The sequence below is a fragment of the Myxocyprinus asiaticus genome, chromosome 5 (genome assembly GCF_019703515.2).
Source record: "Myxocyprinus asiaticus isolate MX2 ecotype Aquarium Trade chromosome 5, UBuf_Myxa_2, whole genome shotgun sequence".
NCBI classification, from domain to species: Eukaryota; Metazoa; Chordata; class Actinopteri; order Cypriniformes; family Catostomidae; genus Myxocyprinus; species Myxocyprinus asiaticus.
In genome coordinates, this window is record NC_059348.1 from 46,065,578 (window position 1) to 46,092,495 (window position 26,918).

The following is a 26,918-nucleotide window of genomic DNA, read 5'->3' on the forward strand; positions in this document are numbered from 1 at the left end:
CCTATGTGATAGACTCTAAAAGAAAAGCTCATAGCAACTGTAGGAGAGGTGAAAAACAGAAGGGTGGAGAGAGAGCTGAATGCAGCAACACTGAAAGATGTTTATTGGGTGGGTACCATTCTCATCGTGGACCCCTCTCTCTGGAGTGCTCTGGTGCTCCTCTGGGGCATCTGAGTAAATACTCGTAGTTTCCACCTGCTTTTCCTGACCAGCCACTTCTTCATCTTCCTCATCAGTAATACACTCCTCTTTGAAACACATACAGGTAGATTAGATCAACTATAACACACACAAATACCCTTTTCTGTTATAGGATTTTCTCAACTACTACTACCAATAATATTTTGTAGATACCGGGTTCATGTACCAATACTTTCACTTTTGTGCTCATCGATACCTGTATTTTTAGTAAAGCTGTAATTTTAACTACATAGGTAAAATTTGTCAAGACAATCTTTTATGTTGGCTTGACAAAGCCTCGTCTAAAGGTATAAACTAGTTTTAAAAGTTTGTTGGTTATACAGACATTACAGTAAGACAAACTGCCAGCTAGCTAGATAGTCAACAATCACATATATATAGTCAGAGAAACTGTCAGATATATATATACAGTTGTGCTCAAAAGTTTGCATACCCTTGAAGAATTGGTAATATATGTACCATTTTTAAAGAAAACATGAGTGAGCAGGCAAAACACATTTCTTTTATTTCTTATGGGATTCATATTCAACTGTAGGTTATAACAGAATGACACAATCATAAAACAAAACATGGCAACAAAGAAAAAAATGAAATGACCCCTGTTCAAAAGTCTGCATACCCTTAGTTCTTAATACTGTGTATTGCCCACTTCAGCATCAATGACAGCGTGCAGTCTTTTGTAATAGTTCTCTATGAGGCCCCAAATTCTTGCAGGTGGGATAGCTGCCCATTCGTCTTGGCAAATCTCCCCAGAGTGGCTCGATGATATTAAGGTCAGGAAACTGTGATGGCCACTCCAGAACCTTCACATTTTTCTGCTGTAATCACTGGAGGGTCAACTTGGCCTTGTGCTTAGGGTCATTGTCCTGCTGGAAAGTCCAAGAGTGTCCCATGTGCAGCTTTCGTGCAGAAGAATGCAAATTGTCTGCCAGTATTTTCTGATAACATGCTGCATTCATCTTGCCATCAATTTTCACAAGATTTCCCATGCCTTTAGAGCTCACACTCCCCCAAAACATCAGTGAGCCACCACCATGCTTCACAGTGGGGATGGTATTCTTTTCACTATAGGCCTTGTTGACCCCTCTCCAAACATAGCGCTTATGGTTGTGACCATAAAGCTCTATTTTGGTCTCATCACTGTCGGGCCTCATGTATTCAGATAGAAGACAAAGGCAGGCCTAACACAAGTCGTAAAACCTAACTCAGCCCCCACACACCACGTCGTAAATCTTACTGATAAAAACCGCGCCAAAATCAAACAAAGGGAGTACAAAACAGACTACAAATCCCATGAAGCCTTGCTCACTAAAGGATCGAACTCTCAACTCCTATTGGATGAGGCACACAACAGAACATCCCTCAAACCATGACATCATCAGGAGTAGAAATACCTCTGAAATGCTTCTGGGATTTGTTTCCAGCAACTTTGTTCGCCCTGTATAGACGTAGCTCATCGCTGCTCTCAGGTGCAACCTCGTGGCACAAGGAAGTAACGTCAGACTTCAAACTGTGGCCATACAATCTCCATCTCGCTGGACGACTTGAGATTACTCTGTTCAACCAAACACTCTAACGGATCCGAAGGAGACCACCGAGCAATCCGCATCTTCATCCGTTTGCCTGCAGAAGTGAAGAGATTAAAGATTTCTCTTCCATCTTCAATCAAGTCGACATTTCTGAGTTCTCCGCCAGCCCGCCGAGAATCAGCAGCCGTGCCCGCCAACAGAGCGAGGAAACGGCCTCCCGTCATCACCCGAGCCTCAAGGAACCGGGTCGGAGCATAAGGACGGATGAACACACATTCTGCATCCTCAAGCGATTCAAGTAAGAGGTTTACATCTGGGCAGAGATAGAATATTATAGTGTGTTATTCTTGTGTTTCAAGGTTTTTGCTTGTACAGTTTACGGACCGCCATGTCTGCTCATTATTAATACTCAGGGTATTAATTATCACGAATTTGTTTTGCTGTATTGTGGTCCAACCAAATTGGACTGTTGTGCAATTTCGCCATCGCGGGTGAGACCGGTAAACTGAGTTCATCCATTAAAGAGTCAAAGAACGCGGGACTGTTTTACAAGCCGTCCACCGCGTCTCTGAGCGATAAACTAACAGCTGCTTTCTCTCCCACAATTGCGAAATCGGCTTTAGGGCCGTCACTTTATTCTCTCTCTCTCTCTCGTACTAACCACACACACACACACACACACACACACACACTCGCTCTTACACACACACACACCCTCATGTGTTATAGGATTATTTTGATTTCCATATCTAATCATATCACTGTTTAGTTTGTAGTTGTAAGTCGGAAGTTTATTGACTGCATTGTATTAATTATTAATTTATATTACTGCATAAATAAACTTTGTTTATATTACAAAGAGAAGTGTTTTGGTTTGTTTTGCATACGCCTGTGTCATGCTGACGGGATGTCAGTGCTCGGATTCAAGCCTTCATTCATTGTTTTTTTCCCGAAAATCGATATTCTTCGGATGTCGATTTTCCTAAGAAAACAATCTAATATTGAGACTGTTATACTATCTGGTTATTAGTCCCTGATTCCAGGGTGGTGCCCAGTCAATGTTAATCCTTATTAATATTCTGTTGATTTTTGATAATTGTTAATTATCTTTGAAGATTGTTGAATTTGAATGATCAATAAGCTAGTGTTAATTTTAATTAACGTTTCATCGATGTTAACCATTAACGATTATCTTTGATAATTGTTGATTTAAAGGATTAAAAAAGCTAACATTGATTCTCATCAATGTTCTATTGATTTTAATAATTAATAATTATCTTTGATAATTATTAATTATTGCTATTAACCAAACCCGCTCCTAAACGTAGCGCACTACATTTACTGGAGCCCCATATGAGGTTTTAATGAGTTAGATTCAATTAATTAATTAAAATATTAATTAATAACTAAAGAAATAATTATTAATTATTTCTGATAGTAACACTGATCTAAACAACCAGTAAAGCCCTACATCACTCCAAATTACAGTGTGTCAAAAGCTGTGAGGCATGTCAAGGTGTTGTTGGGCATATTGTAACCGGCTTTTTTGTGGCATCGGCGCAGTAAAGGCTTCTTTCTGGCAACTCGACCATTCGGCTCATATTTGTTCAAGTATCGTCGTATTGTGCTCCTTGAAACAACCACACCGTCTTTTTCCAGAGCAGCCTGTATTTCTCCTGAGGTTACCTGTGGGTTTTTCTTTGTATCCCGAACAATTCTTCTGGCAGTTGTGGCTGAAAACTTTCTTGGTCTACCTGACCTTGGCTTGGTATCAAGAGATCCCTGAATTTTCCACTTCTTAATAAGTGATTGAACAGTACTGACTGGCATTTTCAAGGCTTTGGATATCTTTTTATATCCTTTTCCATCTTTATAAAGTTCCATTACCTTATGCAGGTCTTTTGACAGTTCTTTTCTGCTCCCCATGGCTCAGTATCTAGCCTGCTCAGTGCATCCACGTGAGAGCTAACAAACTCATTGACTATTTATACACAGACACTAATTGCACTTTAAAAAGCCACAGGTGTGGGAAATTAACCTTTAGTTGCCATTTAAACCTGTGTCACCTTGTGTGTCTGTAACAAGGCCAAACATTCAAGGGTATGTAAACTTTTGATCAGGGCCATTTGGGTGATTTCTGTTATCATTATGATTTAAAAAGGAGCCAAAATAACTACGTGATAATAAATGGCTTCATATGATCACTATCCTTATATAAAAGACAGTATTTTTTTTTTGCATTATCAGTCATATTTTCAAAATCAATGCCAAAATTTCTGCCAGGGTATGCAAACGTTTGAGCACAACTATATATATATATATATATATATATATATATATACAGTGCCTTGCAAAAGCATTCATACCCCTGACCAATTCTCTCATATTACCAAATTATAAATGGTACACTGAAATTTAATTCTGATTGATATTTTATTTTAAAACACTGAAACTCAAAATCAATTATTGTAAGTTGACATTGCTTTTTGTTGGGAAATATCTTTATGAAAAATAAAAAACTGAAATATCTTGCTTGCATAAGTATTCAACCCTCACACATTAATACTTGGTTGAGCCACCTTTTGCTGCAATAACTGCTTTAAGTATTTTGGGGTACATATGTAACAGCTTTGCACATAGTGACAAAGTGATTTTGGCCCATTCTTCTCTGTAGATTTGCTCCAGGTTGTTCAGGTTGGTTGGGTGATGCTTGTGGACTGCAATTTTCAAATAGTGCCACAGATTCTCAATAGGATTGCGATCAGGACTTTGACTGGGCCATTGTAGGACATTTATCTTTTTGTTCTTGAGCCACTCCAATGTTGCTTTGGTCTTGTGCTTGGGATCATTGTCCTGCTGAAAGGTGAATTTCCTCCCAAGCTTCAGTTTTTTTAGCAGACTGAAGCAGGTTCTCTTGCAGTATTTCCCTATATTTTGCTCCATCCATTCTTCCTTCAATTCTAACAAGATGCCCAGGTTCTGCTGATGAGAAGCATCCCCACAGCATGATGCTGCCACCACCATATTTCACTGTAGGGATGGTGTGTCTTGAGGCATAGAAAGTGTTAGGTTTGCGCCACACATAGCGCTTTGAGTTTTGGCCAAAACTCTCTTTCTTGGTCTCATCTGACCACAAAACCTTCTCCCACAACAGCTGGGTCACACACATGCTTTCTGGCAAACTCCAGACGTGCTTTCAGATGATACTTTTTGAGTAACCCTCCCATACAGGCCAGCGTTATGCAGTGCTCTTGATATGGTTGACTGGTGCACTATTACTCCACTCCCAGCCACTGAACTCTGTAGCTCCTTCAAAGTGACTGTTGGCCTCTTTGTGACTTCTCTCACAAGTCTCCTTTTTGTTAGAGCACTGAGTTTTGAGGGATGGACTTTTCTTGGCAGTGCCTGGGTGGTGTGGTGCAGCTTCCACTTCCTGATTATTGATCCAACTGTGCTCACTGGAATATCCAAACATTTGGATATTATTTTGTACCCTTTCCCTAATCTATGCATTTTTATTACTTTATCTCTAACTTCTGTGGAATGCTCTTTGGTCTTCATTTTCATTCAGATTCACAGCCTGACCAATGATCCTTCAACAATGTGTTTTTTTATCCATAAAATGTGAATGCAACTTTAATGCCAATGGTAAAATAACTGTGTCCTCGTTAGGGCAATTTCTTTCATCGGTGTAACCTGGCAGCTTCCACAGCACAGGGGTTGAATACTTATGCAAGCAAGATATTTCAGTTTTTTTTTTTTATATATATATATATATTTCCCAACATAAAACCAATGTCACCTAACAATAATTGATTTTGAGTTCGTGTTTTAAAATAAAATGTCAAACTGAATGAAATTTTATTATAGTTTGGGGTCACTTGACTGAAATGTTTCTTATGATCTTAAAAATCTTTTGATTTGAAGGCGTACGCTTAAATGTTTGAAATTAGTTTTGTAGACAAAAATATAATTGTGCCAACATATTAATTTATTTCATTACAAAACTCAAATTGTATAATAAAACAAAATAAAAAAATTTTTTGGAAATGGATGACTTGGTAATAAATAAATATAGAAATATAGGTAATAATAAAGAAAAGCAGCCAATAAGTGCCCAGTATTGATGGGAACTCCAATACTGTTTTAAAAGCATCCCATGGTGATACCTTAAGAAGCTGGTTGAGAAAATGTCAAGAGTACATGTCTGCAAAGTCTATGCAAAGGGTGACTACTTTGAAGATGCTAAAATATAAGTTTAGATTTATTTTGGATTTTTTTTAGTCACAACACAATTCCTATAGATCCATTTCTGTTCTTCCATAGATTTAATTACTTTACTATTATCCTTAAATGTGAAAAATAATAATAATAAAGAATGAGTAAGTGACCCTAAACTTTTGACCGGTTGTGTGTGTGTGTGTGTGTGTGTCTATATATATATATATAGACACACACACACACAGAGAGAGAGAGAGAGAGAGAGAGATCAAAGGCTTTTTGGGGGTTTGTTTATGTTTGAATATTTTTATTTTTTTTATTTATTTATTTGTTTTGACAGTTGGAGTTTGAATTAACGAGCATTCCTTTGGCCTGTTTGAACATTTCGTCAATGTAAGTCTATGGGTTTTTTTTTTCTTCAGATTTTTGATCTTCTGCATGGCAGAAACCACAAGTCTGATTAGTTAAAAAAAAAAAAAAAAACAAAAAAAACATAGCACACTATTCCAGAACAGCCTGAAGATCTATACCAAGATTGGTGGATGTAGCTTGAAAGTTCTAGGAGCAGATAAGCCCAAAGTATACTTCAGTTCTGACGTGAATGCTTAGCACCTACGTACAGTCGAACGCTCACCTTTTAAATAATACTTAATTTGACAGTGCTCACATACATAGGCGGCTGGCGCTATGAAATGCTGGACTATTGCTCTTCAAGAGTTTAAAACAATAAAGATGTCTTAATATAGGGGCCTGGGTAGCTCAGCGAGTATTGACACTGACTACCACCCCTGGAGTCATGAGTTCGAATCCGAGGCGTGCTGAGTGACTCCAGCCAGGTCTCCTAAGCAACCAAATTGGCCCGGTTGCTTGGGAGGGTAGATTCACATGGGGTAACCTCCTCGTGGTCACAATTAGGGGTTCTCGCTTTCAACGGGGCGTGTCGTAAGTTGTGTGTGGATCGCAGAGAGTAGCATGAGCCTCCCGTGCTGGGAGTCTCCGCGGTGTCGTGCACAATGAGCCACGTGATAAGATGCGTGGATTGACTGTCTCGGAAGCGGAGGCAACTGAGACTTGTCCTCCGCCACCCGGATTAAGGCGAGTAACCGCGCCACCACGAGGACCAACTAAGTAGTGGGAATTGGGCATTCCAAATTGGGAGAAAAGGCTATAAAATAAAAAATAAAAAAGATGTCTTAATATTACTTAAGACTCGAGTTATACAAATGCAAGTATTTCCTGACCTCCTCACACACGCACTCTTGACGTGCACATCCACTGTTGTTGTTTCCACACAACTTTTTATCCTTTATTATTTCTGTATAACACATCATAAGTAATTTCTTATTTCTTCTTTTTCTTTTTTGACATCCATTCAGAGTTGATGCTGAGCAGTGTTGCTAGGTGTGACATGTTATAGTAAACAGATGTCTTTTTCGTGTGGTGAAGTAATGTAGAAGACTGCATTTTATTTTTCAGTAAACCCCTTGTGCATTCCTAGCTTCCGCATCGAATATATTTACCTCTTTTAAACACAGCTGAACACCTACAGGTTCAAATTAAATTGAATATGCATACATTGGATTTGGATGTTTGATAGTAACAGGCTGCATTTTTAGGCATTAAGTTGAAGTGTATTTATATATAACTTGAAAGTGGGTCAGTAAGACCCACTTCTATGAGCTATGGATGTCTATAAGGACCAAGTGACTATTCAGTATGAATAATGGCCTGGAGACAGCTAAGTGAGCTCACACACACCTGTTCCAGTTATGCTACCATAATACCCTCTCCCAGACAGTCATTTCAACATTTGCATGTGCAGACAACTACAGTTCAAACACTGCATCATTTGAGCTCTAGTCTATGCCATATAACATTTCTCCCTTTCATTCCTGTCCTGTCCTTTAAGGCAAGAAGTCTAGAAAATTCATTTAAAAATAAACAAATTCAGATGAGCCCTATGAGTGTTTGTTGCACTAGACTGACCTTTGACCCTTATTTCTTCTATCATAGAATCTGGGCCCCAGTCTGCCATCTGCTTTTTTTTTTTTTTAACTATTCATTCATTGTTTAGATAATTTATCATTTTGTTTCATTTAGTTTTAAGCAGATTTAATTTGTTTTCATTGTTTACTCACCATCCTGTGCGCATCTGCTAGAGAGCTGCTGTTCTGCTTTGAGCAGGAATACTGAGGTCTTTGGGTCAAGATCATCAGGAATACTGTCCTCCTCTACAATGTGCAGTTTGTCTTCATCATCTGAATCTGAGGTCGCCTCTGGCACACTGCTAAAACTTCTCACTACATGAGAGAGAGAATGACCTGTTCAGTTTATGATCAGTAAAGTTCCCAACACATATCAGCAGAATACCTGCACTCACATTGTATTGTCGATCATTTGTGATCCTGGTAAAACAACCAGTTTAGCACCACATTAACTTACATAAACTATGTAAGATTCTTCAGATCATAGATGATACACAAATATTCAAACATGCACACATCACACACACACTCACTTATGTCCCCGAGGCACAAATACATATGCACACATGCAATCAAATGTAGAATTTATGCCAGGAAGTGAGATTCAGCTATTTTTAGATCAGTTTCCTGCTGCTCTAAAAAGCTTTTTACCTGCTGTGTGATGACATCAGAGCTATGATGGGAGTGTTTACTTGAAATTTTTTTTATGTATTTACTAACACATTTACACACATCTAAATCTGAGAGCTTTCATTTTCAAATGCCTTTGGATTGTGAACAAGCAGAAAATACTAGAAAATCTTTTGTTCGTGTGTGTGCGTCTACATATTGGTTCAAGATGTGCGTGTCAAATGTGTGTTTTTAATACACACAGATTGTGAATCTGATGTATAAACATGCTTTGTTTATGTGGAGCTCATCCAGTTTCTTCTGATCCCTTTACTGCTGGCAGAATTAGAGGATGTCAACAGGAAGTGATGTAAAGGTGTTCAGATTATGTAAATCTGTTTCTGCTTGAGATTTCAGTTCCTTTAAATAAGTTGTTACCAGGTCATTTCACATAGCTGTGGATGCCAGAATGCTGCATCTGAAATGACATTATCTGTCTAAACATGCCAGTATATATTAGTGTCATTCAATGCATCTTATTTTAATTCATCTTTATTTTCATAAAGGGGAGAGAGGTGAAAAAGGGTATGGACTGCTCATATATCTATATTTGCAAAAACTACCCAAGGTTTTAGTAAGCATAATTAAACCATGGTATTTGAGGTCAAACCAGAGCCACAAAATTAACCATGATCACTACAGTCATAGTTAGTACAATATAATATTTGTCCCATCCCAATGAATGCAGATTCCTTATCTGAATTATAAAGCAGGTATGTATTAAGCAGAGAAGCATTTACCCTATACTGTATATCAATATCGCATCACAATGCTAATGAGGAAGCATAAATGAAATTTGAGAGCAACAGGAGGAGAAAAGATTTCCAGTGATTAATGATGACTTCAATTTTTATCTGTATGAGTTGAATGGTGCTTTTTTGTCTATTTGGAGCTTGAGAGCCCCTGGTCAATGTACGGTATGCTTTCAGTATATGAACAACAAAGGAGTAAATGATGACAGGGTTTTCATTTTTGGGTGAACTTTAAATGACTTGCACACACACACACACATGCACACACACACACACACACACACACACTTACTTTATGGGTGTGTTTAGATTACACCATGAGAGACAAAGTGTTGGCAGGTAGAACTGTTCCAGTGTGTTCTCATAATCAACACAATCAAGTCACCATGGCAACCCCCATTTCATGTGGCATTTGCTGGGATAAGGTGATTTGGCTCGTTATAGAGTGCACCTGCCACCGCAGACTGTGCACCCACACATGCTCACACTGACTTCACTTTAGATACACACATGCAGGCTCAGTACACTGTAAAAAATATTGTGCTGGTTTTACACAAAAAAATTGAGGCAACTATTTGCATCAGCTTATTAAGTGTTTTGAACTTAAATTTTTGTTTGACATATTAGACTTTACATGTAATGCCAACTCAAATGTATCAATTTACAGGCCATTTTTTTTAAGTTATAAAGGCAATATTTATCTTGTACTGAACAATCATTATCAAGTAAAATGTACTAATTTTTTCTGATAGGCTACACCGATTTTTTAAGTTAGTTACACTTGATTTTCAAATGCGTTTAATTTATATTCCAAGTTTCCTAATATAGCCTATTTATTATAAAAAGTGGTGACAACAAGTGTTTCAAAAGAAATTCTAAATATTTATTCATGTTACAATGTTACAAATTCATTAAACATTTAAACCGCAATACATTTGTAAATGTATCCAAGAAAAATATAAAACCACAAAAACACACCAACTTATATAATCTAAAACACAAATGGGAGTACAAAGAAACAGGTTTGGTATCGAAATATGTACAAGACAGGAACAGTACCTATGTACCTTGAACTACAGTTACATTTGGTCTTAATGTTAAACACTAAATAAAGTTTAGAAAATAGCACCTGTGAAGTTTACAATGTTGCAGCAATATCACATACAAATTTAAAAACAAAAAATGACAATAGCAAAGACAAATTAATTTTGCAAACTTTATAATTAAGTGGAATGTGCAAACATTGTTAGCTACTTATTTAATTAGCGACTTTTACATAAAACAAACATTTTGAACTAACATGCCACACTAAAACACATTAAAACATGACTACAAGGATACAACTGAAGACTGTCAACACAAAGTTTCCAGTCAGTAGAAATTCCAGAAATGCCACTGGTACCAACCTGTAAAAACAGAAATGACTGTGCATCAATGCATGAAGTTTAAAACCTTTACGTACAAATCTTTAGGAGCAGTAAAATCATTATGCATCTGACACAGTACTCATGACTTACAAGTGCTTCTTCTAAAGTATTTAGTATTTTCAGTAACACTTTTCAATAACTTTGTATTCGTTAATGTTAGTTAACTACATTAAAGTAGCAATGAACAATATTTTGGGTTAATGTAAATTTATGAAATTTGTTCATTGTTAGTTAGTAATGCATTAATGTTAAAACACAGTTGTTAAAATCGTTCACCCAAAAAATTATAATTATCTCGTCATTTATACAGCACGTGTACATGAGTAGTGTGTATGTACAGTGCTCAGTAGGTGGGTCAAGGGCAAGACATGCATTTACTAACATTAACAAATTGGTCTAGAACCTTATTGTAGTGTTACTGTATTTCCTTCTGAAGGCTTCCATAATGGCCCTGGCATACTCACTGAGAAGTTCTTTTTTAATCTTCGCTCCGAGCCAAAAAGAAATTCGAAACAGCTGAGCAATGGCATACTGTTTGCGAACATACAATGCATTTTTCAGGATTTTGCTAGATCTAAGGGCAGTTTTGATGGTGGGGCATCATGCAACTGAGCATGTGTATGTGTACATGCAAATGTGTACGTGTAAGTATTTAATCCTATGATTTTAAAAATGTCTGTGTTAACTTACAGCCTGCATGTCAATGAAGGCTTTCCTGGTTCCTGTGAAGCTTGATCCAAACATTTTCCTTCCAATCATGTATCAATGTTGAGAGCACAATAGGGACCAGAAAGGCGATGACAACTTGTCTAAAATAAAACGAGAATGTACAATTGTTCAATGTGAACTAAAAAAGTTGAAATCTTAAGAAAATTTGACTGCTATGACCTTTGGATGTATGATGTGAAATTAATTTATGTAAAGTTTCTTAAAGGAAGAGTTCACCCCAAAATGAAAATTCTATCATCATTTACTCTTTGTATGAACCCTACTCTTGATTAGTTATTATTTACTTTAACCTCATGCCATACTAAACTCTTTTGTTGTTATTTTTCCAATGGAATAAAAAATTGAAAAATGTTAAATGTTGTTCAAATTCATATTTTTCCATACGATGTCAGGACATAGTGACCAGTCTGTAAACCACCAAAATGGACATAAAAGCAGTTTCTCCTTTGGCGTGTAATGGCATGAGTTTGAGTAAGTAATGACAATTTTTAATTTTGGGGTAAAATATTTCCTTTATGTAATTTAAATAGTTAAGCCTGAATGACAGCATAGTCTTGCTGTTCTCTTAAATACAGATAATGTTCTTTATCCCCAATACCTGCTGTCATAGTTTCCACATTGGAAAGCAGATAAAGAGCGACTTCTCCCAGTTGGCAAAGTGCAGGATCTTGTCCTTAAACACAGGCACCCAGTCCTCTTTGAGCACAGAAGTGGAGTCAGGATTCAAAACTGACAAGTCTTTAGCACTATCTATATTTGCAAAAACTACCCAATGTTTTAGTAAGCATCATTAAACCATGGTATCTGAGGTAAAACCAGAGCCACAAAATTAACCATGATTACTACAGTCATAGTTACTACAATATAATTTTATTAAAACTATGGTTACTATAAGGATACTGCAGTATTAATGTAGTAAAATCGTTAAACAATTTTACTATAGTAAAAAAAAAGGTTCCTAAAGACATGGATAGTACAATTAATATTACTGTAGTAAAACCCGAAGAGCATCGTGAGAACCAAAATCTGAAAGATGTGCTAAAACAAATGTGATAATCTTTGGATGAGCAGAATTATTGATTCCAGACCATTGAATGCACAACACACGGTGGTGCGTTGGTCCGTCATCAAATATTGCTTACAACTGTGGCAGGTAATCATTGATTTATGGCAAGACAAGCATTTACAAAATGTACTTACAATACATGGCTCATCATAAATGTATGAATCAGCTCATTTAACAAGCATTTTGCCTCAACATACCTTATGTAACAACATTAAATTATTTTTAAGTAAATGTGTTATCTAATTGGATTCTTACCTTATTTCCTGTTGTTTTGACTCCTCCGTGACGAGAACTTTAATGTAACCAAGCATTCGTATAGGGTTCGCCTAAACACTATTATATAATAAAATAAGAAACTGAGACAAATTAAAATTTGAACAGAACTTCTCCCGCATTTATTTGATGCACGATGCTGCAACTAGTGATTGGGAGTTGACTCCAAGAGTCTATTCCTCGACTCTGTATCATCCTAGAATCGAAGTCGACTCTGATACAGGAATCGATTCTTTAGTTCGACTCTGTAACTTTACGAACAGGATGTTGTGATTGGCTCAAAATAACGAATTGCCGTTCTTAAGAACCAATCACATCCTCTACCTAGACACCACCTCATTCATCATGTTCGTTTCAGTGAGAGATAATGTGCGTGCATGCAAAAGAAAGAGAGGGTGAGACAGATTTTAAAACTTTTGGAAGTTTGTGTAGAATAACATCAATGCAAGGGGCAGTGGTTGGAGAAGTGGATTCTCCCAGTTTGTCTAGTTTCTATATGACAATGAAAATATTTCCGACCCAGCCTGTTTCTTGTTATTTTCCCTCTTAAAATTGGATATGAGCAGCAACTAGGGAATGACATTGTTACCAGTCATTTTAAGGTAAAGTTATGCAATGTCTCTGAATATAATAACAGGAGTTTATGTCTTCATGTCACACATTTTAAATAAAAACTAAATTTAGTGTGCGATTAAAGACTGCAATCTTCATAGGGCCATTGGCAGAACATATGGAATAGGAAATTCTATTAACTTACAGGTGAGTGATATTTTTTTCAAAGCAATAACCACACCAATATATCTTCATTAAACCCACTGCTATTGAATCCGTTGTGGCCAAGACTGTTGAGTTTAAAAAGCTCCCGTTTTAAAATTTTCACCATACGTTCCATAAAAAAGCGATTTCACGTACCATACTGTTCATTCCATTTAAAAACAACAGTCCAAATTAATAGTTTTTTATTTTATTACATCTCCATAATATGCCTATAAATAGCTATTGAAGTGAATCAAGCAAGAAAATATGTGCAATTTGTTCATGCCACGCCGAATTGAGGCAGTAATTAAAGCGAAAGGAGCCCCTACTAAGTATTGAGTACATATACAGTAAATGAACATACTTTCCAAAAGGCCAACAATTCACTAAAAATGTTTTTTTTATTGGTCTTATGATGTATTCTAATTTTTTGAGATAGTGAATTGGTGGGTTTTTGTTAAATGTGAGCCAAAATCATCACAATTAAAAGAACCAAAGACTTAAACTACTTCAGTCTGTGTGCATTGAATTTATTTAATACACGAGTTTCACAATTTGAGTTGAATTACTGAAATAAATGAACTTTTCCATGACATTCTAATTTATTGAGATGCACCTGTATGCTTGCTCTTGAGTCACTTTATAATAAATAAATATTTTGGCCTACTTTTGATGTTTCGTGCTGAAAAAGAAATCATCAAATTAATGGGTAACAAACACAAAATGGGTATTGTTTTACAGACTTTAAAATGTATATAGGCAATGTAACTCTTAACAGGTGCTTTTAAATTTGTTAACAAATCAGAAGTGTTCCGTTTTCATAACTTATCAAATACGGTTATTTACTGTGCACATATGTTAGTTCGTACAGATCGGAACGGTCTCATGTAGAATACAAATATTGTTTCACTTACAAACCAAATAGCCTATATATTGAGTAAAATCTCAGAGAAACAGCTTTTAGAGTTTTTAAGTTGTAAACAGAAGTGTCTTTTTGTTGATTTTTGCTTGTAACTTCATAAAACACAAACAGAATATAAAAACAGCAGATTTTCAAAAAGCAAAACGAGTCCAAAATAATACAATGTGATATGATCACTGATCACTGGATACAATGCACTGATCTTAAAATAATCTTAGAGAAAAAGCGCTGCTACCTCAGATTTATTTTTGTCATGCTGCGGTCTCTGGTTATAAAGCGAACCAATTACAGCTGTTGTGGTCTGTGTTTACGCGATGCGCAGTTATATTTTTGGAGAGGTAACATCAGGCTACAGCGCAAGCTACGCCTTAACCACCATAGCTATGCGTTGGATACGGCGTAGGTTCGACACAGAAGTATAACCGAATGTTCCGGGTTCAATGCAAGTTAAGCTCAATTGACAGAATTTGTGGCATAATGTTGATTACAACAAAAAGTAATTTCGACTCATTCCTACTTTTCTTTAAAAAAAGCAAAAATCAAGGTTACAGTGAAGCACTGATGGAAGTGAATGTGGCCAATTTTTGGAGGGTTTAAACAGAAATGTGAAGCTTATAATTTGCATTAATTATTCAGTTAAAACTTGTGTATAATTTGAGCTGTTTGTTGTTTAAATTGTAGTTTTTATTGTCTTTTTAGAGTTTTAGGGTTTGCTGACATTACATCATCATGGTAACGAAGTAGTAAATTGGCAATAACTTTACACAGAAAAGGTTTGTAAGTGATTTTATCACACTAAAATCATGTTAACATGCATATTGTTCATGTCTTGTGGCTATACTTTTGAAACAGTGAGTATTTTAATGTTCAAAAATTGGCCCTCATTCACTTCCATTGTAAATGCCTCACTGTAACCTCGATTTTTGCTTCTTTTTTTTAAAGGAGGAATGAGTCAAAATAAATTTTTATGGTAATCAACATTATGCCACAACTGATTTCGATTGAGCTTAACTTGTATTGAACCCAGAACATTCCTTTAACACACACTTATATCTTAAAATAGGAACACACCTAGGACAAGCAAAAGGTTGCCCTGCCACCTGTTGGAGCAGGTGGCAGTACAACACCACAAAACCACACATTATTTCTCATATAGTTTTTTTCTACCATTTGGCACACCTTGTGAATAATTATCTAAACAACAGTGTTTTGTTGTTCATTTACCGACTTTTGATGTACTAAAATGTACCACATTTGGAGTACTAACAGTTTCCTTAATTACTCTGAATATGTCAACGAGCGCATTTAAATGTACAATCTTACACTGATCATGCTTTATAAGCCGACAGTGTTTAAGGTCTTTTAAACCCCTTAAACCATGTTCTTTTATCATGGTAAGGTCATAAACTGATCGACACACAAATTACCTATTACCCTGATTTTGCATTGCATGTAAACACCTTCACCAGCGCTTTAATGTACGCAAACATTGTGCGCATGCCTGTGTACATTTTGAGGTCAAAAGCAGAGAATAACCTGATAGTTTCAAATCTCATGTAATCACAGTTTTCTTGCGTTGTCAGATTTTTTAAATAAGCTATTTTTTGGTAGTTATCAGCTTATTGGTGTGCACGTAAACACACTCAAAAATGATCAATAAATATCTGTATTCTAATTATCTGCAGTTCTACCACCATGAGGGGTAACTAGAGCCTATTCTAATGTGGGTACATTATTTTAAACATAATTGTCAAAGGTAACAAAGTATATATATTACTTTAGGTGCGAATCTAAAGTGAAGGTGTGTGTGGAAAAAAAATCAAAGTTTAAACATTTTAAAGTTTAAAATCAGCAGCAAATTATTAGCTGGAATAAATGAATCTCTTGAAGTGACTGTTTATTATGACAGAAAGACTTTCAATATGTCTTAGTTATGAAATGAAGTGTGCATGTGTGTTTATGTTTGAGGGGTGTGTGCGTGCATGCACGTGTCTAGGAACATAATCAATTTAGAACAACTTGGGAGCATCTCTCCCCGACCTTTTGCTTAAGACCAATTAAAGACCAATTAAACACTCTGTACCATCTATCGGTGCATTTTATTTCTCTCATCCATACAAACTTATTCCACATATTTCTGTTTCGTTCAGTCGCACGAACACAACCCTCCCCCACCCTTAAAAAAAGAAAGAGAAGAACCCTCCCCTTACCCTGAGAAACTTTCCCCCTGCCGTACAAAGAGGCGGCGAACCACTGGGAGAGATTAGCATGCAAAAAGAGATTCCCAGCAGTCACAAGCCCCCCACTACTCCAATGCACAGAGTGAGATGTGAAAAGCTCTTTAATGCCCTCCCATTTCCCTTTTCCATCAACAGGGAAGTGTGAGAAGAGCTCAGGGCTACAGGTATTCGTTTTGCCTTTTTTGTCCTGCACATATACACTCGCACCATACCTTTACAACACACATTGACACGCGCATTACACACACTCCGGGGAAGAGGGAGAAGATTAAGTGTAAAATGTAGAGAAAGATGAGAACAATATGATGAGAACAATGTCATTTTCCTCTGAATTAACAAGCACAGGTAATCCTCAAGCACTCTGCTAAAACACTCCCAGATCCACAAAGTCAGACAGATGTTTTTCCCAATTATACTTAAATTCAATCTAAGCACAAACATGATGCTTCAAGTAGTATTCCCAGTAATTTAAGTGAAGTACCTGTATTAACTTAAAAATATTTACCACACGTAACTGGCAAAGTCTTGTTTATGCACAGAGGTTTATTGACAGGTGAGTAGGTGGTCCTTCATTGCTGTTTGCATGCATGAGTGTGTCCGATACATGCAAAATGTGGTCAACATGCATATTCAATCACCTCCAAATGTGGTTAAAGTGGACGATTCTCAAAACATTTCGAACCTCTTTTACACTTGTCTTTAGGGTCGTCCCGTTTCAAATGGATTGCCCGAAATGCATCTAAATAATAGGTGTAGACAGGGCCTGTGAGGGTCTGTCATCCACAGGAAAATGCCATTTATGGCTCCTTGTTATTTTGTAGGAGCTTTGCATCCAAAGTGACTTACTGGACACAAATTGCACAAATCGCAATGGGAGTCATCTCAAATATAAGCTATCACCATGTTAAATAGATAGGTAAGTTGCATAACCACTTGAAGATATTAACTCCATTTCATCACAAACCTTATTATTACAAATACCAATACTATATTTTATTGCTCTAACCCTTATTATGTTCCAATTATGTTCCAGGGACACAAAACATATGACCATGCTTTATTTCTACTCTAAATGCAGCCATAAATGATAATCAATAAAAAAAACTACCGTTTTAATCATTATTTCTAAGTGTCAATTAAAATAAACACAGGTTCAGAATTATGCCTTTTTCTTTCTTTTTTTGCCTCGTGTCACATGCCGCCATGCTTTTTTTTTTCCAGAGGAATGTATTTATTTATTTTTTCAAAATGAAAAAATGTGTGAAATGACACTCGTAGTTTGACTTGGCAGCATCTAATCTAATAATACTTTGTGATTTGGGCTCAAATGAAATGTAAAAAATCACATTTAATTCATTTTATGTATACATGGTTTGAAAATTGAATTCACCTTTATCTTGATTATTAATCAATATTTAAACTGTTATATTATGATGTAGCTTACTACATCATTAATCTGTTCATTAATACTAACAAGACAATAAGGATGATTGCACATTGTTACTTTTGGTAACATGTATATTATATCTGTGCATTGCCACCTGTGCAGAACTACAGTATCTAAGTTTGTTTAATGTTTACTGTTAATGATGCATGACAATTAAAGGAAACGTAAGTAACAACATATGCATTACTTTATATGTAGATTTAATTATTATTATTATATCATAAATATTATTTTTAATAGGGAACTTTATTTTTTAGGTTTGGTATTCCTTAAGTCACACACAATCACACACAATGACTGGTTAAAACCAGCATGCTGCTGACCAGAGAGATAAATGCTAACATATGTGGTTGTAGAGGTCAAAGGTTAACTTAAAAGGCCAGGAGGAGAGTGCCAGGGAAAGAATGGTTTCCAAACACATGTGTTTCACTTTCTGTCTTTCTCTACCATACTCGTGGCAAATACAGAGAGATGTACATGTATGTACTGATTACCTATGGCCTCTCTGCTAGCATTCACTCCTGCAGCACTGATGACCCACACACCAGTTAAAAGTACACAGACGCACACAAACATGATGTGCGACTCATTTCCCTTGAAATATGAGGCTGAGTAACTGGACCAATGAAAATGAGCCTCGGGTGGACCACCGTGTGACCTCATTTCCGAATGCCTCTCCCTGCAGTAACGTATGGTAAAGTTCGTATGGTCCGATGAACATGTCAAGCTCGAGTCCTGAAGAGAAGCAGTGCCGTAAGCAAACAAAAGTTACGACAGCATCGTGCTTACGTCACGCTTTGTGTTCATCACACACACAATACATCAGTCCGCGCCAAAACTTGCTCGCCAAACTGCCCGCTATGTATTTCTATACGTTTTATTAATGTTTCATAACTGCTCAGAGCTGTCAAAACAGACTATTCGCGTGTAATTACACTCGACAAAAAAAGAAACAGCGAAGCAGCTCCTCCCTGAACCTGTCCACGCTGAGATGAATAGACACTACCTTTGTTTCCATACAAAGCAATGTAGGTTACAAATGATTAGGCTTGTGAAAACGACTGTTGTGTGTATATCTTGCGTTAGAATATGTGTATTTACTAAGACACGCAAATGAAAGCACCTATGTAGGTGTTTCGTCACCTATCCTACCTGGCTCGTCTCCGACATGCGAGAGCAACCGCCCCGCCCTCACTGCAGCAAATAACGGTCCACACCGCCATTACATGAATACCTTATGGGGAAAACTGGGTAACGGAGATCTGCTTTATTTCAGGCGCCAACAACCACCTTATGCGCGACTTTAGTTCCTTATCAACCCCGTCCGAGCACTTTACGGCCACTGAAACTGGACGCCCGAGCGTAAAATAAAAATAAACAAAACAATCCGTGTCCCAGCAAAGAGCGGACGCCTTAAATGTCACCATGAAAGCAAAAGAAAAGGGGACAACCAGGAATCTGAGCTACAGCCACACACTGGTGTGATGCAAAACGATGCGACATGCACGTCTGATATCAAACACCATCTTCTCTCTACCTGCACAAGTTGCCATTTGCTGTGGAGTGTACTGGGCGCCTCGTTCCTCTCGCTTCTTTTGGGCAGATCGTGTTTCACACGCCTTTTCCTTTCCGCCGTTTGTGTAATCGCTGCTCTGGAGACGGGAGGAGTGTGATGACCGGTAAAAGAGGACATCGGCTCGCTCCGTTGTCTCCTCACCGTTCAGGTAAACACGTTGACGGCTCCTGCGCGCGTTACGTCGCGGGCGGATCGGCGCTCGTTGTCATACGCATGCGCAGGAAAAGGTAGCGCGCTGCTGCTGTTCATGACTGCACGCTGGACTGTATTACCAGATTACCGGAGAGGTTATTTAAATAGAGAGCGACATCTAAACACAAGTCAACATCCGTTCAGTGCGTGTTACCAGGCAAGAGGAGACCATTGCACTACTGACCATGGAAAAATAGTAAACTGGGCATTTTAGATGATGAAGTGCATTTAAGAAATTAATTGGATAAACCCGATATAGTTATTTGAAGTTTTTAACTACAGTCAGTCATACAGTTGCTATAACAAAGTAATGTCACTAAGTGTATATTTAACGAAAGATGTAAACAATACATTTTCCAATCTGTTGGGAACAGAAAAACAATGATATAAAAGCCGTAATTCATAACTTTAGCTCATAATTTCTTAGTATATTGCCTTGCACCAATAAAGAAAATAACACTTTTAGAAAGGTGAGAGTGTTCATTGGCTATTTTAAAGAAATAAAACCATTCTTTTTTTATTATTATTTAAAAAAAGAAGGATATTCGCTTAAGTTGGCACGAAAGCTTTCTTTTAAGATGCAAGACTTGACGCTGTTATATTTTATATTAAGATTTGTCTTATATTGAAAAATTGGCCATGCAAAAACAGTAAACTGGTCATTGTAGATTATTAAGTGAATATAAACCATCTATCCTTTAAGAAATGAACTAGATAATGTCAACTTGATAGTGGATTTCCTTAAAAAGATCTGCAGTTGTCATACTATTGCTATAACAGGGTCATGTCAATAAATGTATGTTTAACCAGAGATATAAACAATACATTTTTCAGTCGGTTGAAAAGAGAAAAACAATAGCAATGTTACACTGTGGATATGTTTCAATAAAGAAAATAACACAATTATAAAACTGAGTGTGTTTTTAGGCTACTCTTAATAAAGTAAAGCATTATTATTATTATTATTATTTTAAAGTTGCATATATTTCGCTGAAGTTGGCACGCTAACTTTCGAAACGCATCACATTTTGAAAACAAGACTTGACGCTATTGTGTCTTCTATTACATTTTTGAGTAAATTGTGATGGAAATTGGCGTATGGCACCATCAATTGTCAAGCCACTAACCAGAGAAAAAATATTCAGATGCAAAACAAAGTTTTTTTCTCCTAAAGCAGCAGACATGTTCTGTAGTTTTGAAAAAAAAAAAAAAAAAATTAAAGAGACAGCCATGTTTGCCTACTCTGCTGCACAAGTTTCCGATCAAAACAAACGCTGAGAGACTAAATTGTGTCTGGTTCTGAAGTCGTTAAATGAACATTCAGCTCTTAAAGCAGCTACTGCATGAGAACGGGTGGAAAAGACGTGCGTCCTTCCGTATAACGGTCCGGGCAGACTCAGGTATAACGGTGCAGCACACTGGGACAGCCTATTATCCCACACTCCACAACTTCTTAAGTCGCCATTAAACGAGTCCAGAGGTGGAAAATGCATCCGGAGCTAAATTAAAACAACTTTTTTCCCTCCTTTGTACTTGTGTGTGCAATCTGATTTCAGCCGGAGGGACTCACCGTTGTTGCGTCGTGGCTGTGACAGTTTTCTGCGCTGACACCTGGAGCCATCCGCCATGATTTTTGCACTGAGTCTGTAAAAGCGCTGACTCGCGGAGTGATCCCCCTGGGTCTCCCCCTCCATTACCCCTCCCCATGCCAGCCCCCTCTCCGCACCTGGTTTACGACATTTTGCTTGCTTTACGACATCACCTTCTGTGCAAGCAGAGAACACCTCTCGCCTGACACTTCTCAATCTAAGCAGCCGTCCACCATCTCTTTCAAATCGGTGTTTAAATACAGCTTTTCGATACAAAATGTTGTACTTTTTACTTCTTCTTTTTTTTTAAAGAGTGTGGGGTCGTTTTAAAAGTTTTCAACGGCCTACAGTGTAATTGTAATATCAGCAGCGCCTCCGACTGGCATGGAAGTCCGATGATGTAGTTTAACTTTTCAATAGCCAAGTTATAGATCTGCGTGAGTGCAGTTGGCACATAATGAAAGTTTAGTGAACATACACGCCTGTCTCCCCTGTAATCTACGCCCCTGCAAACACGGACAATTTTTGCTGTTGCATTTGGAAGTCGATGGGGTGAAAGATTAAATCTTTGCCAAAAAATGAATGTTACAATGTAACGAGTTAGCACGAGTTACAGCATTGCATGGACTCTTTGGCTGTTTGCACGATGTTGTTGAAATGTTTATTAAAGTAGCATAACATTAAATTACATTTAATGTTTATTTTAATATTAATATTGCTTAAACAGGAATACTAATGAAGCATTAATAATATAAATGCTAATTTTATTTTTTTAAAAGGTTTGTTGCTTTGCATTCCTATGACCTATGGTCAAATCTGTTTTTAAAATAGGAAAGAATTAATTCACACGCGGCTCGAGGAGGACGCATTAAATGAGAGAATAAAGTGCGCTTGTGTGGTCAACGTGGATCAAGACATAATCTCAAATGTACTTAAAATTCTGTGTACCTAGGGTCATATCATACAGAGCTATCTGTGTTTGCATGTGCATGCACTCATGGATTCACACTGGTCTGTGTTTGCAGAACATTTGCAGCTATAATACCTGCAGTATTATGCAAACAGACCAGTTTCAATCTCCGACTGTGAAAAACAACACAAATGCTGTTTTTATGCACAGAATCAAAATAACAGTCATAATGATCAGAGTAAAAATACTCTTCAATTAGTATAGATTTTTAGGAATATTAAGTACGAGTAAGTATTAAGTGTATATCCACTTCTAATATTCATTACCGGTCATTATGATATGATTGTACTTATATTGACATTCACAAAAAAATGTCTACCATAGCCTACACCAAATGCCAGGTGTATACAGAGTCAGAATGTGTGTATTCACTATTTTCTCATTATTTCACCATTTCTAAGAGCACTCTGCTGTCCTCTGCTGTTAGAAATGATCCAGTGCAGATATACCACCGCAAATACACGACTGAAAATAAATTAATGACACGATTTTGCGCCAATATGAAAGTGGAAACCAGTCAATGGAGGCCAAATGAGCTGAATGGGTGTCTTGTGATGTTTAGGTGGGTGATCGTGAATAGCATAGATGTACCATCTCTCATGTTGCCTAAAAGTGTAAGTGCATGATGGTAAATCCAACAATTTGTGACAAAGAGGGTAAAGTTATGGGTCGTCATCACTATCCACGAAGCACTGAAACAGAACAAGTGGTAGCCTTTTACCATGAATGAAATGGTCCTTTACAAAAGCCACTGTTGTCCATATTAAGTTCCCTATCTGTCACTCACTCGACGTTGTGTCGATGTAGTGACACTAGGGGTCACTCTTGGGAGCCCCAAACACCTCTGCTTTTAAAAAAAAAAGGCCAATGAGAATTGGCGAGTGGAATTTGCATGCCACTCCCCCGGACATACGGGTATAAAAGGAGCTGGTATGCAACCACTCATTCAGATTTTCTCTTCGGAGCCGAGCGGTTCTATTCATTGAAGCTGAATTCATCCGCAAAGTTCATTCACCTCATCTGCTGGATTCTATGGCGCATTTCAGTAGCTTCTCCCCCTCTGCACCCATGGAGTGCAGAGAATGCCCCTGGGCGCTTCGGCAGAAACAACTTAAAGAGTATATTCTAAAAAGAGTATATTTTCTTTCTAAAAGAGCGGCACACACGGAACGTCTTTTTAAAGATGCCTTTCCGTTTGTGTGTTATGTGAGGTTCTACAATCTCCGGGTTGAGCCGGTCTCGTCCCGTGTAATGGCAAGCACGAGCAGGTAAGTTCCGGAACAACTTGCGCATAGCGCCTTTCCCCTCCCTTGAGGTGAAGACGTGCGCTCTTGACTCCCAGTCGTGTTCACAGACTGTGATCCCTGGATGACTTTCCTCCTTAGCCCTCTAGCAGTTGAGTTTGCAGAGAAACTCGCTGACCAGCCCAGTACATGCGCTAATGAGCCCCTGTACTGAGGTAGGTGCTCCACATGTGCTGGATCCCCGAAGGCGACCCCATGTGATATCTTCCGCAAAATCGTTTCCCTTTCGGTAAACTGCGTCTTCCTTGGGCAGAGGCCCCTCTGCCCCCGGTCACCATGCTCTGTAGAAACTCCTTCCCCTTTGGGTAGGACCTACCATGGGACCTCTCCACATGACATACTTCCAACAAGACTCGGTAAGACCATGTGACGTATTCCACTCAAAATACCCCCCTCTTTTTGGGCGGGGTGTGGTCTCCGCGGTGTCTTCCCTTTGGGAGGGACACCCCCCGACGTAGACACTTATGGCTCCCAGTCAGTTAACAAATTCCAGTCTTTTTGGGGAGAAAAGAAAGGGAAAAGAGGCCTCAGCTGGGCTAGCCTGTCCCTATAGTTGGGCAGTCGACTTGTTCCTGATGGACCGTTCGACGCTCATAAGAGCATTGGGGGAGGTTACGTGACGGTCTGGTGCACTGGCTACGAGGCACACAGCAGTCTGCCTGTCACACACCGCCAGTTCACGTAACAGTTCAGCTAGTTGTGGCGTTTTGTATAGGGACCCCTAGTGTCACTACATCGACACAACGTTGAGTGAGTGTCAGACAGGGAACATCCTGGTTACTTTCGTAACCTCCGTTCCCTGATGGAGGGAACAAGATATTGTGTCCCTCTTGCCACAACGCTGAACTACCCTTTAAAATGGCCGGGACCTGGTCTCGGCTCCTCAGCACAAAACCTGAATGAGTGGTTGCATACCAGCTCCTTTTATACCCGTATGTCCGGGGGAGTGGCATGCAAATTCCACTCGCCAATTCTCATTGGCCTTTTTTAAAAAAAGCAGAGGTGTTTGGGGCTCCCAAGAGTGACCCCTGATGTCACTACATCGACACAACATCTCGTTCCCTCCATCAGGGAACGGAGATTACGAAAGTAACCAGGACGTTTTCAAAGACCACATATGTTCTCCATAGCACTACTCAAACAAAAATAGAAAAGCGACATTCTGTTAGAAGATCAAATTCTCCACAGCAGTGAATTTAACGCACGATGCGATGACATTAAGCATCCTGTCTACCCATACTCCCAGGCCCAGTTCTACGGGGGTGCTTGAGGGTGCCAAGCACCCTCAAATGAAGCTTAGAGCACCCTTAATTGCAGACCAGGGCAAACTACTGCCCGCGGGTCGATTTATCATGAACATTTTTATTAGATCTTTAATTTATCTGGCTTTTGGACCCATTGTGCATCCACAAGCTTTTAATATACTCAGGGTTGCCAGATAATAGATGAACACCCCAATCAGAAATTTATACACAAATAAGAAATATTTCGCCTTATGTCATAAATTATTTTATGCAATCTAGCAACCATGCATGAGTGTGCGTGCTTTCTCTCTCCTATTCCAAAAAACAATCAAACTTAGCACTCAATAGTGCAATATTATGATCAAAGCAGTGTTGCCAATTTAGCGACTTTGTCGCTAGATTTAGTGACTTTTTGACCCCCTTTTTAATGAGGCTTCACGCCACATTATAGCTACCACGGGGAGGTTAACCCATGTGACTCTACCCTCCCTAGCAACCGGGCCAATTTGGTTGCTTAGGAGACCTGGCTGGAGTCACTCAGCATGCCCTGGATTCGAACTCATGACTCCAGGGGTGGTAGTCAGCATCTTTACACGCTGAGCTACCCAGGCCCAGAATCTGAATTTGTTAAACATAATAGATAAACACATTCAGAGAGTTACATCTGTGATGGAGATTGCTGACTGTCTGAAGAGCACAGATATGACTGCAGATGAAATGTACAGTTAAGTTCACGCTGCAAATCCACAGCAAGCAAAAATGAGAATCTTGTACGATGTTCTTCTGCCGTAAAAACAGAATTTTACAGACTGCTGAAAGAGAAGGAACCGCACCTGGTTGATGAACTGGAGTCTAAACCCAGCAGAGTTCAGTAGGCCAAAACTCAAAGCAGCTTTCAAAGATTTTATGATACAAACCTAACAAACTTTGACAAGTCCAGTGATAACGTCTTCCTCAGAAGTGGTCACTGTTGCAGTCTGGTACCTTGAAAATATTATTTTGTTTACAGGCAGAATGGTAAACACCTGTGCATTCTGACTCCCAGAAGTTGAGTATACTGTAAGTCAGGCAGTATTATTGGATGCTTGCGATGTTTACGTGCTGTTTTGGGTGAAATATTCTGTTACCGGTCCATAAGTGGAACTAGTTCCAGCCTTGTGTATGTACAGTATATTCCCAAATTCCATTTTACTTCCTAATGGCTTGTCTGAAACATTTTTGAAACAATCATATAGTTTCGACCATCCTTTTTGATTTTCTCGATTTAAGTTCACTAAATGACAAAAACGACATAAAATCCTGAGGTTCTAAGAAAGAGATGTTTTTATTTGAGAATACTGTGGAAAAAATAACCACAAATAAAATAAAAAAAAAGCTGTAATGGGAAAAAGCACATGAACCATACATATTTCTTATGAACTGTTAAAAAGATGAATAAAACTGTGAAATATACAATGACAAAAATCATAAGCACAGAACAGTCCTTTTTCATCATAAAGAAGTATGATGAAATGGAACTGAAGTCACACATGCTTTCACACACTCTCTTTTACACGCACACACACACACATGCACAAATGATCACTGATCCTATACACTCTCTCTTATACTTACAATATTGCACATTCATTCTCTTATTTTTCCAACTCTGATTTGAACATTTGCTCGTTTAGGGTTTATAGTCCTGTCTTCAGTAAAAAGTGCTAAATAGGTCTCGAAACCATTATAAGATATCCAACATATTTAATATGTAGATATATAGAGAATATAAAAAGTTATCTATAGTTTAAATTGTTGGCCTACTTACATTTACAATAGATGCAATG

The 26,918-nt window shown here is 38.0% G+C and overlaps 1 protein-coding gene across 18 annotated transcripts in view; it reads right to left on the reverse strand.

The window, feature by feature from the left end:
* The window catches only part of LOC127440536 (zinc finger E-box-binding homeobox 1-like), a 50,955-nt gene extending 29,292 nt beyond the window's left edge, over window positions 1-21,663 (reverse strand). For 2 of the 18 annotated variants that reach the window (XM_051697195.1, XM_051697193.1), the window contains exons 1-3: window positions 21,556-21,662; window positions 8,090-8,251; window positions 117-248 (exon numbers count right to left, since the gene is read on the reverse strand). In XM_051697195.1, the coding sequence (XP_051553155.1) occupies window positions 117-248; window positions 8,090-8,251; window positions 21,556-21,613 (352 nt within the window). In that variant the 5' untranslated portion in view covers window positions 21,614-21,662. The other 16 variants (XR_007897161.1, XR_007897158.1, XR_007897153.1 and 13 more) reach the window with 16 other exon arrangements.
* Window positions 21,664-26,918: the final 5,255 nt, after the last annotated feature.